Consider the following 13,099-nt stretch of genomic DNA (forward strand, 5'->3'; position numbering starts at 1 on the left):
TGGTTGTTCTCTTCGTTTTACCTTGCTCTTACAACATTTAGCAAAGTGACCCTTCCTCCCACAGGCAATGCAGATGACCTGCAGAGCTGGACAAAAGGACGCACTCGCTATGTGGCCTGATCTGCCACATCTAAAACAGATTGACCTGTTGTCCTGTGGAGTGTCACCTTCTGCAACACAATAAGATCTTCCACTGTCAACCTGTGAAGTGTTGCCTTCTGCAACACAACAAGATTTTACACTGTCAATATCAACATATGTCTTATTTTTTACCAGGCAGACAACATCATCAACATTAGTGCTCAATGCATTTGACTTTCTTTTAGCATTACTCAATTCATCTACACATTTCTTCATGTGTTCAACTTGTTTGGCTATTGACAACACCTCATCCAAAGGGGGCTCTTCCTTTAACCATAACTCCTCTCTAATTTTATCATGAGCACACTTTAAAACAAATTGATCCCTAATTCTTTCCTCCAGAGCACCACCAAACTTGCAGGAGGCAGCTAATTTTCTTAGCCCTGTCACAAACTCCTCAACAGACTCATCTTTCTTCTGTTCATGTAAACCAAAATTATATCTCTCCATAATAGTGCTTAAACGAGGGAGATAGTGGCGATCCAATTGTAGTATGCAAATCTCGTACTCATTTAATGTCCTCTGATCAGCAGCACTGAGTTCAGGTAAATGCTCAAGTACCTCCTGTCCTTCCCTCCCAAGACAGTGAAGAAGTAAGGAATGATTACGTTCCGCACTTAAGTTTGTTCCACAAACTCTTGCATAGTTTACAAAGATCTTCTTCCATTTTTGCCACTTTATCGTTGGTTCTCCTGGACTTAAGGTGGTTTAGCCACGTTCTGCATTTTGACTTAGTATCAAATGTCCCTGAACACCGTAGAGGAGAAATAAAAATAAAAAGTAAAAATTCCTGCTCACAATTCTTTGATTAAGATGACAATAAGATGACTGTGAGAAGTCAGACAGAAGATCTTTCTGTCCTTGACTCTATGTTATGGTGTGCTAATCACCGTAGTTTTTTTTTAAAAATCAGCACACTAAAATACAAAGTACAAATTTTATGTATTCAAACATCCTGACAGGAGATGATGGACTTACTGTTCAAGTGCGTGTGTTATGATGTGCAGATCACACGCAGCTCTTGTCATCTGCACACAGAATAAGCCAACAGAAGAAAAGGTGTGCCAATCATCGTTGATCAATGTGCCACATAACGGAGAAAACAGGATAATTTTTTCCTCACAAAATCAACACACAATACAAGGGTGTGTCCATCGTTGCGCTTTAACAAATCAGCCAGTGCAGATGTAACACGGTTGCAACTGACGCTCGAGAGAACAACTTGATTGGAGCGTTGTCCGATGAAAAGCTTCCCAAGCTTTCAAAATGACGCCCATGCGTTCCAGCACTTGTGCGTCATGCAGGTAAAACAAGGCCTGGCTAATCTAAGCAGCAAAGATGCACAAAGAAAATGGAACACATAAGCGTTTCACCAGTCGCACTTCCCTCGATCCTCCTCACCGCAGTTTCCTGGACAGTGCCGATGCCTCCTTTGATCCGCAATCAGCCGCTGGAGAAGTGTGGAATACAGCTTCTCATCTGCCTGTTGTTCTGCCGCTGGAGAAGGGTGAAACACCAAGAAGGGAGAGACCTCGCTTGATGTTGAGGTGAGACCCACGCTCGTCACCAAATTAATGTGGTGTCCTCTACATCAGTTAATAATAGAAGTACACAATGTAAGGCTCAGGTCTGGTTTATTCACCCCAGCCACCAACTGCTGCCCAGTAACTGACCACATCAGAACCCGCTAACATTGTGAGGTTCCACTTAGAACACATGGTGAAGTTCCACATGGAACCAGGTATGATGTCACAGTCATCGACACGAGAGAGCAAATGAAAGGCAATAACTCTTCAACAGCATCCTTGTTCGAGATTGATACTATCTTTGTCAGCCCAATTTCGAGTCTTAAACAAAAGGAGATGTTGCTGACTGCGAGGGCAGTTGAGACAGTAGACACTGAAAAAACTAGTTGAGATGGTTATATAAACAAGACGAAGCTGGATACATTCCAGATGAAAGGGACTCAGTTGGGAAATGTCTCCCAGAGGGTAAAGTGTAGACTAGTCCATTCAGCCACTCACATGCAGACCCAGGATGGCCAGCACTTCTAATTGCATACAAGCGATAGTTGACACACTTAACTACTACTTGGACAAATTGGATATATTAAACAAACTTGCAGTTTTTGTGACAGAAATATATAAAAAACGAATACAACTCAATAACCTCATATTACGGACTCAATCCAACACAGCTAGTGAAGTGGTGCAATATATCTGTTCACCAATATTGGATAAATTGAGCACCTTGCCGGAAATTATAGGAGATCTATCGATTGAAGTAAAGTCAAGGCCCACAGTACAGAAGGCGAACCAGCCTCCACACTGTAGTAAAGAAATCAAGAAAATACAACCAGCTAGCGAGGGGGCCAGCAATATGGAAGAGCAGCGAACCCGCTGCCAAACCAAAGTGCGACTAAATAAAGTCACCGTGGTAGCAGAAGTACACCAACCAAAGAGAATTAATTACCTCATTTTCCGTCTGGACCCCGACTCAACAGAAACAGTATGCAATGAAATCTTAGTGGAAGCGATAGTGAAGCTAGATAATTTTAAAACATGTATAAAAGCCCCATTCTGGGCAAAGTAGGACGGGGATGCAGTGAAAAGTACACTTAAATTACTCCCAGAAGAGACATCATGTGGGAGCCCACTGAAATAATAATTGGGTCCACCACAAAGGTACAGTGCCATTATAGCAAAAGGGAAAGAAAGAGGTTGCGTAAAAGCAAAAATAAAGGTTTACCAAGGTCAAATGCACACTACAATAAAAAAGAAAATCCTATTTTTTAATGGCCTTAAAAATAGCAAAGAAGATTTGCATGTACTGAAGCAGGAATCACCCATTAATTCACACCTGTCAGTAATAAGTGAGGATCAGGAACTTAATAATTCGTACAGTTTAAAGATTGACCAAGCGAAATCTGAAGAGGCTAAAAAGCGGCGTGTTAAAAAAAAAAAATCAGCGCACAAACTGAAACAGCCCCAGTGGAAGATCATGTAAGGATCATAAAATCCAAAATGTCAAACAGCAGGATCGAAAAGATCTCAATTACAGAATTTCATTTTGCAAATTGTAGGGGGCAAGGAAAACTACACCAGGACTGAAATGGCAAACTCAGAGTTCACAGCCGTATAAAGACGGTGAAGAAGTTCGACAAGGAAACCTGCAACAGCACTCATCAGTCGCAAATGAGCCTAAAACTGCATGGAATAGCATTATCCCAACTAAGGGAACTTGTGCTCAGCCGCCAGATCGCATGAGGGTACAAACATCGTTACAACTGAAGGTTCAAAATGTGCTGCAAGATAAGGCCATTAAACAGGAGGAAATGAGTAGACACGTGGGCTTAAGATCACAGGTCGCACCATACACATTAAGAATGGAAGATGGAATCCTGCAACAAGTAATCAAACCTCAGGCTCAGGTATCCAAATTAGAGACCTAGGAACAATAAAGAGACCCCACAGAGAAGAATCACATACCAGAGATGGCACAACCTCAAACAAACTCTTGTGGTGTCAAGAGTACCAATGGAGAGGGAGACAAGGTGTGTTGAACCATAGTGACATTATTAGACTCACTGCGGAAATTCCAGGTTTAAAAATGACCAAATCAGAAGGATAGTTTCCATTGAATTCACCCCCCTGCGAGGAGCTCAGTTAGTACATCCTACAGTGGTAACATCTGCTACCCAACAACTTGCTATTCTTGTCTCCTCAAATAAAGCAATGCTTAAAAGCTGGGGTATAAACACACTTCATTGCAGATGCTTAGCCACTGGCACTGCCATTGCCACTTACGTCTGTGTATGTCACAGAAATCAAAATCGGTGTTAAGAGGTTCAGTAGGGTCACACGCCACGAAGTATGATGCAAGCAAGATAAACTTGACTTTAAACGCCAATACTGGCATGTAGATAGATCAAGATAAACAACCGCAAGCCCACTGGTGCTCTATGGACAAAAGTTGGCTCCCAGTAACCCTTTCAATTAAGGCCCATGTGAATTAAAATACAGAGAACATAAAAAAGTGAATGGAAATGGAAGAAGCTATAAAAATGTGCTTCTGCAACCTGGGCGGCTTGAACCAAAAAATTAAATGACCATGATTTAACAAGTTACTGGCAAAAATTTCCTGTTACAATGCTACAGGAAACTTGGACACAGTCCCCGATGCCCTTGATAGGGTGCGTAGAATTTATGAGTTCAGCGATAAAAGAGAAAAGAGCTTGGCGACCCAGGGGAGGTCTATCGACATATATAAGTTGTGCGATAAAAGAGAAAAGAGCTTGGCGACCCAGGGGAGGTCTATCGACATATATAAGTTGTGCGATAAAAGAGAAAAGAGCTTGGCGACCCAGGGGAGGTCTATCGACATATATAAGTTGTGGATTATACGTGAACCCTCCTAAGGTTTTGAAAACTGAACCAAGGATCCTGGCAGGAAGCTTAAGGGGCTGGGCCATAGATCCGGTACTCCAACTGACACTCATTAACGCATACATTAACCCCAATAGGAGTGAAAAAGGTTAATGATGGAAAAACAAAGGCATGCAATAATGGATATTAGAATGGAGTACAAGGACTCGGAAATTAGGATGACAGGGGTTTTTAATACCAACTTATTCCAAAGCAAAGAAAACAATCCTGGCCAGTATGAGGCAAGTAGTTAAGGACTAGTCCCAGATCAGGTCCTCACGATAATGTTATGCCCAGATAAACTAGAGAGAAGCTTCCTTTCATTCTGTACAGTAGCAGGATTTTGTGTATTGAATGGTAGATTTCCAGATGACACCCTTCCATCATGGACTCGAACTACTGAGAATCGTATCTCGTACTTGAATTATACATTGGCGACCATATCCTTGTTTGATTACATCCTGCAAGTTGGACATCGCCCAGAAAGCAATCATCTTCCCCAGTCCATCAACTTATCTGCAAGAACTTTGGTCTTTTAGGCAGCCAACATATTATTAAAGGAACCTCATACAACAAATCTCAAAAAGCTAAAATGAAACAATCATAGTCTACCAGCCATCTTACACCAAAGTAAAGCTTTTTTATTATGAATGTAGGTTAAGAAGACTAGGTTGATGACTGAGAAAAATTCCTGGAGTATATGCTAGCAAAACGTCCCCGGAAGAGTAGCACTGCTGGTTATTCCCTGGAAGAAAAACAACAAAAAAACTTCTGCCAGAAGTAAAGTGTATTAAAAAGCTGCTAAAAATGAACCTTCGCCTATTGCGAGTCATACCACTCAATAAGGATTCAATACTAGCAATGAAGATCGGCAGAAGAAAATTCAAAAAGAACCTCTGGAAATTCAATAGGGAAAGACTAGATGACTATTGGGTTAAGCTAGTCTATGCGAGTAAGAGTAGGAATCCAGCAAACTGCAGGCAGATAGTAAATGGAAAGAACATGGGCAACTTAGGGCAAGCAATGCAAAGATCAGTGAGCAAGAATGGACTGAGTTCCTAGCTGCCCATCTGACCGTTGAAGAACAGCAAATAGAATGCAATCACAGGGTAAAGAAGGAGGAGGCAAGCATGCCACTCAATGACCATGCTAACCCAAGAGAAACATTGGGAAGCGACAAGTCACAGCAAAAGGAAGATCGGGATGATGCAGATGTACAGAAATCTGACTCATTGGTAACAAAAGAATCAATTAGTCATCAGTTGCAAAAAAGAATTGTTCAATCGCACACTGACTGTGCTCTAGGGCCAAACGGGATACCACAAACAATTTTTTTTTTTAAATCCCTCGCGTTTTGAGCAGACAAATTAGCCCCTTTCTTAATTGAAGTGTACCAAAAAGAAAAAGTCTCAGATTCCTGGAGAGGTTCAATAATACATCCAATTTTTAAGGGAAGGAAGAGGAACCAGCCAATAAACTACCGTCTGATATCGCTTTTGAATGTGGAGGAAAAATACCTATGGGGCACCAGCTTACACCCAATCCTTCAAGTTATGAAGGCAAAGTTACTGCCATCAATAACATATGGGAGTGAAATCTTGCTGGGAGAGGACGCTAGACTCTTGAATACCCTGGTGGCTAAAATACATAAATCAGTCTTATCTTCCAAGAGCGTCATCACCAGCCCAGATGCGCCTAAAATATGTCCTGTTAAACCAAGTTATGGTCAGACAGTATCCATTCCTTATGTTGTTCCACAAACTACAATCCTCAAAGCCAGATACCTTGGATAACCTAATCTGGCAAGAAATCGTAAGTAGTTACAGTACATCGCCACACTAGCAATATCTGAAAAGGCATTGAATTCACTACAAGCAAGGGAGTTGAGGAACCAGTAGGTTGCCTGCGTAGTGTTTAAAAAACATATTGAAATCAATGCTCTCAAGCTTAGCAGATAACAGGATAAAATGTACATCATGCCTGGATGGTGACAAACACCTATAACAAGAAAGGTCAATGTGTACATGGGCACAAATTACTCAAAGCAAAGTATATGATACACAAGTTCTTGTTGTATCTGCCAAAGGGGTTCATGCAACCTGCAGCTGTAAACTGCAGATTTTGCAAGAAGGAAAAATAAACTCTTATACATGCTGTATGTCTGTGCTCAGTGCTTCTTAAAGAACGTTGGCAGCTCCTTTGCATGTTAAAATAATGATGATACTGATTTTTATGATTTACAGTGATTCATTTTGATCCTATGGGTACATACATTTTTAGGTTATGCTTCACGTTCATCTTTGTTTTTAATAACTGTTTTTGCAAAGCTTTTAATTAATCATGCAAATACATTTGAATTTAACATGCCAATAAAAAAATAAACCTTGTAAACACAGTGGTAAAAAATATCAGCAATTGAATAGTTTTTTACTCTCTCATCCCACCCCCTTCTTGATGGATTGGAAAAATTGTCCCAATCATTAGTCTGTCACCTTCAATTAATTATCTTTGATAAGCATTTTTGTACAAAAAGCAATCCTTTATGGCTACTTTTTTACAGGAGTGACAAAGTGTTACACCGGTCAGCCTTAGGGTGGTCTTCCCCTAAACGTTTTGCCTACTTATCTCAATTTTTGTTTTGAAATTCATTTTTGTTGGCGTTGGTTAAGTCGGGTTTTTGATTACAATTTTACAAATGCCACTTTTAGAAACTTGGCATTTTTCTGCCTTTTTTTTCCTGTAGCTTGCCTTGGGTCACATGACTGGCTGTAACTGATAGACTTTGTGAATTCCTCTCAGACAGTCAGACAATAGAGGGATTAGGTGTGCCTGGATGGCACATTGGCTGGCAGGATGAGGGGGCAGAGCTGAGCACAGCCTCACTTCCAACTGAATAGGGAGTACTGTGCCCTCACATAAAGGACATCACAACCTAACATTGTCACTGCAGCCAACTTAGAGCCAGGGGAGTTAGGAAATTCCATGTTCTTTAAAGAACCTTTCTAGAATCTTCTCCCGCCTTCCAAAGAAAGAGCTCCAGGATATAAAAATAGGACCTTTAGACTCACTCTTCAGATCACTCCAGGGCCTGCGGGAGGACTCTCAGAGGACTGCCTGCTGCTGTGACCTGCTATGCACCTGGAAGGACTACTTTGATGTCTGGAGCCTGCCTTGAATCCTCAGATGCTGTTAAGTCCAGTATCCTAACCTGAACTCAGGGCTACCAGAGATACTCCAAGGGCTAGTTTGCTGGCCTCCTATTCAGACCACAGGAACACATCTTGAACCCACACCTGGACTGAGTCCTGAATCCCCAAGAGGTGGCCCACCAGTCCCGGATCCTTGGTTGTGGTACCAAGGTGGCCCAGATGGCCAAATCTAAAAACTGAGGAGCTTTTTGGCCAAAAGTGCTCTGAGCACCAGGAGGAGACCAGGACCAACCTGCTTGCCTATCCATCCGAGGTGCATTGTCGGTGGTCGAATTGGCTTTGCAGCTTCTCCCGCTGCGTTCTTCTCCAGAGCTGCAAATCCTTTTCAGCTGTCCTTCGCCAAAGGGGTGTCTGGGGCCAGTGTATCTGTCTTAGACTACAGCCGTGTGCCTCCTCCGGCTGGAGATTTTCGACTTCCATTTCAGAGACAAAATCCAAATGTACAAATCTTCGTCACGGCTTCCACCCCAGACTAACTGACAATGACAGCCAAGGCTATCCAACGATGACGCTCCCTACGAGACACCTCCTGCAGCCTTGCACTACTGAACTTTACCTTCTCAGAAACATTTTGTCAATATTTTTTCTAAGTTCAAAGGTTAGCACTATCTGGACCCAATCCATTTCTTGCTTCCAAACTGCACCGCCATATTTTTTTTACTTTGACATGGTCTCGTGCGACTAGATGTCCATGTTTGGCGGTTTGATCTTTTAGGTGCTAGTTTTTACTAAAAACTTAAAAATTCATAACTCCGGTTCTACTGATAGGATTTTTGTTGTTTTGGTGTAAAACAAAATTTCAATTTTGTGTATTGGTCTAAGTAGGTGGGGGATTTTTCTTGTGTTGTGTTTTCACTTTATTACTGTTTGTGTGTTGCATAAATACTTTACACATTGCCTCTAAGTTAAGCCTGGCTGCTTATTGTGCCACGCTACCCAGGGTTAAGCACAGATTAATTTATTGACTTTTTGTACTTCACCCTGCAAAGGGGTGTGGCTGTTGCTTTACCAGGGTTCACACTTGTAGCCGGGTCAGAAGGAATACGCAACAGGCAACGTCGGGACAAGGAAGGCTTTATTTTGAGATAGTCGCGTCTTCTGTGGGATGCCAGTTTCAAGTAACAAACTCAATGAGTCACGAACATAGGGACCAAAACACTCTCCAACAGGTGCACAACGACGAGTCCCCCTCTTCGTCTCGGGGCGGGGAGTTGTTCGTTTTGGTTGTCTTCTCAGTTCTCCCTTAAACGTCAGGTAGAGGCAGAGGGGAATGCTCCGGGGTCTGCAAAGAAAAGGAAGAACAACAGAAAGATGGAGGTCAATATTGCATCCCGTTTGACCAACCTCAAGAGGGTAGGGAGTGAGGGAAACACGCCTGTGCACAAGTGAGTAGATAGGAGTTTAGACGGGTGGCGGTGAGAAATGGCAGTGAAGGAGGGGTGTTACTATTTACAAGTAGGAGGCGGCGAGCGGCAACGTTTATCAGCCCTCGGACTTCTCCTGCCTCCCGACCCAGCCCGAGAATCTTTCCCGTACCTGGGTCAGCCACGCTCCTCCGTGGGCGTGGCTCGGCGAAGCGTGGTCGCGGAGACCTCCTGGCTCCGGCTTCCCGTCTCTGCTCTCGTTCCTCCGTCCGGGCTGGATGTCTTCTCCGTCTTGGAAGCTCCTCCGGGTCTCGACTCTTCGGTTCTTCGATTTCTCCGTCTGCTCTAGCCTCTCTCCGGTGTCCATGCACACCGGATTCCGATATCCGGGATTCCTTATTGGGTGCCAGCCGATGACGTCATCAAAGGGGGCGGGGCCTTCCTGCAGCGCGTCCCAGTTAAAGGGACCAGCATCGGAGTCTGATATGTCTGTTTGGGAAGCCTGCCACGAGTCCCCCTGGTGAGAAGAAAGCATAGGGTCCATAAGTTCACGGGCTTCCCACCAGTCACCCCCTTGTCCGACGCCTTCCCCGCTGACCTTGTGACAACACTCCAGTCAACCAGCAATCCAATTACTCACACAAAGGCAATAGAGCAGCTTTTAATGCATTTGTGCATGGAGCACATGAAAACATCACTTGTGAATGCTTGTGTTTACATGCCAAGGTACTTTATAGCAAAGCCTGTTGGCTTTGCCAAAGCTTGTTTTACATTCTTTTCAAGTAAAAGTTCTGACTTTTACTGTTTTTATATGCAGTGCACTGATGCCCTCAGGTTGCATGTGCTTTATACGAATATGTAAATAAACAAATAACATGCATGTGTTAAATGCTTAGGTACAGGCAACATGACGTTCATGTTCTCCACACTACCTTGTACCAGATGAATCCCCCTTTCATGCCCTCACCTCTGATTCCCTTGCAGCCCCAAATATTTTTTTTATTTCGGGTTCACAGCACACCATGCCTGCTGAAATTAAAACTGAAAGCAGTGATAGCTTAACGTCTCTGGCTGCCTTCAGTCTTATAAGTGCTCAGGGCACAGCACACTCCACCTGAGCACCGAACTGCACAGGACAGCTACCATTGGAAAGGGAAGCATCTCCCCTTTCGAGCAGTTCCCCACCCAGCTGGAACCCTGTTCAGGATCGCCCTCAGTGTGCTGTCCCCGAGCCTGGATTCGCCTATTAGGCATAAGAGACTACATCAATGGCTGGAGAGTTGTCCCCAGATGCAGATAAGCATTACAGTCTTTCTACTATTGTGGAGGTTTACCACCCAACTGCCCACACCAGTGGGGTCAGAAAGCCCACTAGGCACCAGAGTAAGCATTTTTTTTTTAAAGAATGTGGTTGGGGCCGGCTGGTCCTAGCATCCAGCAATACCTTCCACTTCTAAAGCCCACGCAGCGTTCAGCCCCTTTGGGACAGCTTGGGGAATTTCACCCCAGTCTGCTGTCCCAGGGAAGGCAGAAAGCACACTAGGCAGACAAGCTTTTAAAAAAAAGCAGAATAGGGTGTGGCCCAGCCATCTAGCATCGGGCCGCACCCTTATCCATAAAGATGACATGGCCTCTCTGCCACCCCATTCCCTGGGGACAAACTGGAGATCTACTCCCAATCTACTGTCCCCCGGGAGGTGTAAAACACATTAGACACCAAGATATGTTACAACAAGTGCCCTGGGGACACAGTCATTTTGGTATTATAGATGAGGCTGCAGATTCTTTTGGGACTCCTTCTAGCTTAAGAATCATGCTGTCACAAAGTTTGCGCTAGTGTGAGCATTAAAAGGCTTTCTGTCATTTGCATGGGAGGGTTGCTCCATGCAAATGAGGGATCACTTTTCACCTATGCCCTATTTCAGAGGTGTTACAAAAGTAAAAAAACATGTTGGGAGGCCCACTGACTGTGTGCCGCATAGAAGTAGCACACAGTTATTGAGGCACCGGAGTGTGCTCCTTGAGAGCGTGGCATGGGGGACCCTGGGACCCATCTAGGCATTCAAGAGAGGCTGGTTCACCTTCAGTGAAAAACAGAGCCACAATCTCAAGCTGAAGCTCTGTGTTTCACTACTTCAGTCTACCCCATTGGAAATGAGAGTAAATTAAGATTCCTTTAGGTGTTGTGTGACATGTGGACCTGTTGAGAAGTGTGTAACCCCCCTCCCCGCCATCTGCTTCTCCTGGGTAGCAGAAACACTGTCTGGAGCCGAGGGAAGGACATATGCCAAGATGGGCAGACACCTCACACCATTTCTTTTTTGGACACCAAACTCTGGTGTCTAGTTGATTTTCTGCCCCTTGGGGTAAGAACATTGGGGGCTAACCTTTACATTTCCCCAAAGAGGGCAGAAAGGCTGTCTGTGTTTCAGGGCTGGGGTTGCAATCTATAGCCATGATGGGCAATTACTGCACCCCGTTCTGTTTCTCCCATTTTTTCCTGATGGTCTGGTAGGTTTTCTTTTACCTTCCCCTTGCCTGTGGTATGGGCAGAAATTGGGCCACACAGAGGGGGCTAAAGTTCACCAGACTACCATAAAATAAAAAAATTAGAAAAGGAACGGGTGGGTGCCGGACTATCTTGGCATCAGGCCCCACTCCTAACTACAGAGAGGCAAAATGGGAAGGAGTGCCCCCCTCTTTCAGCTAGTATGTCAAATCTGCACCCTAAGAAGTTTCAATTTCCTCTCTCGTTTCATTGGGAATGGCTACAATATTCAGGCTCTGAGTCATCCAGCACCCAGGGAACTCTACCAACCCTGTTCATTTCTGAAACTTAGATCTCTATGGGAATCTAGGGTGGTATGGCTTGTGTATAAGTCAAATAGAAGGGTAGTGAGATCTCTCCTGCGCACCGTCTATTGGTTACAGTAGCTGGCTAAATTCACATAAAATGCATCAAAGGGAAATGCAAACAGCCACCACCCCAAGCTGGAACTATACAATTGCAAAGCAATTGCTAAAACTAAACAGATTGTTCCCTGAGCAATATCAAAATATATGTCCATACAATACAAAGAGAAATCAAACTCCAAAATAGAAATGTAGTAATGTCCAATAAATAAACAAAGTCTTTATTTTCAGGTTCCGTAATTCCTCTCGAAGACTTATTAGCTCACAGTTCCGTCATATAGTACAACCAATTCTGTTTTGAATTTGTACAGTTGTTTGTACAGTCGTTTTCAGTTCGTACAACCCAACAGCCAACACGTGTTTCGTCAATGGTGAATTGCCAAATGACTTCCTCAGGGCTGTAATAAATATACATATGATCCAATGATCATCACCTCCCTTTACTCAGTAAAGTTTGATTTAACCTCCACCAAAAAGAGGAAAATAAGAGACGGAAACCAAGAAATATAAAGCTATCCCCACATTGTGTATGTAGTACCAACCACAAAATAAGAAAGTATTATACATGCCATATTCTTATTCTAAAGAGCATATTTATCCATCAGTATCAACTACGAACAAACACAAATATAGCCATCTGTGAATCAAAAAAGAATATACCAAGAGAAACTCACATGCTACAACATTCTCAGTAAAGTGCTACTAACCTTGAACGATAAATATAATGTACACACTCCTCGTATTCATAAAATCTGGATTGATAACAAATAAGACACCAGAAATTACCATCAAGTCCAATCCTGATATTATATTTCACGTATACTGTTATTTATACCTCCCCTCAAAGGGTAAAGGCATCCACTCACCAAAATCAGAGAAAATAGTGCTTGACACTGTCAGTTACGCGATGTCAATATATCCAAAATCCAATACATGTCAACACTGCTTCCCGTCTATTGTCATCTAATACAAAATAGATACAGTGTTATTTCAACAACTGCAATCGTTAACATATTAAGCCAATTACCACGACCACTCAGAACCAATC

The 13,099-nt window shown here is 43.3% G+C and overlaps 2 protein-coding genes across 12 annotated transcripts in view; one reads left to right on the forward strand and one right to left on the reverse strand.

Moving 5' to 3' along the window:
• TRIM9 (tripartite motif containing 9) overlaps positions 1-13,099 on the forward strand; it is a 422,460-nt gene that overhangs the window by 234,306 nt on the left and 175,055 nt on the right. The gene's annotated exons all lie outside the window — the stretch shown is intronic.
• The window catches only part of LOC146799414 (uncharacterized), a 154,431-nt gene continuing 150,202 nt past the window's right edge, over positions 8,871-13,099 (reverse strand). For both annotated transcript variants that reach the window (XM_085626977.1, XM_085626976.1), the window contains exons 3-4: positions 9,311-9,655; positions 8,871-9,056 (exon numbers count right to left, since the gene is read on the reverse strand). In XM_085626977.1, the coding sequence (XP_085483103.1) occupies positions 9,018-9,056; positions 9,311-9,655 (384 nt within the window). In that variant the 3' untranslated portion in view covers positions 8,871-9,017. The remainder of the gene's footprint in view (positions 9,057-9,310; positions 9,656-13,099) is intronic.

The sequence above is a fragment of the Triturus cristatus genome, chromosome 9 (genome assembly GCF_964204655.1).
Source record: "Triturus cristatus chromosome 9, aTriCri1.1, whole genome shotgun sequence".
NCBI lineage: Eukaryota > Metazoa > Chordata > Amphibia > Caudata > Salamandridae > Triturus > Triturus cristatus.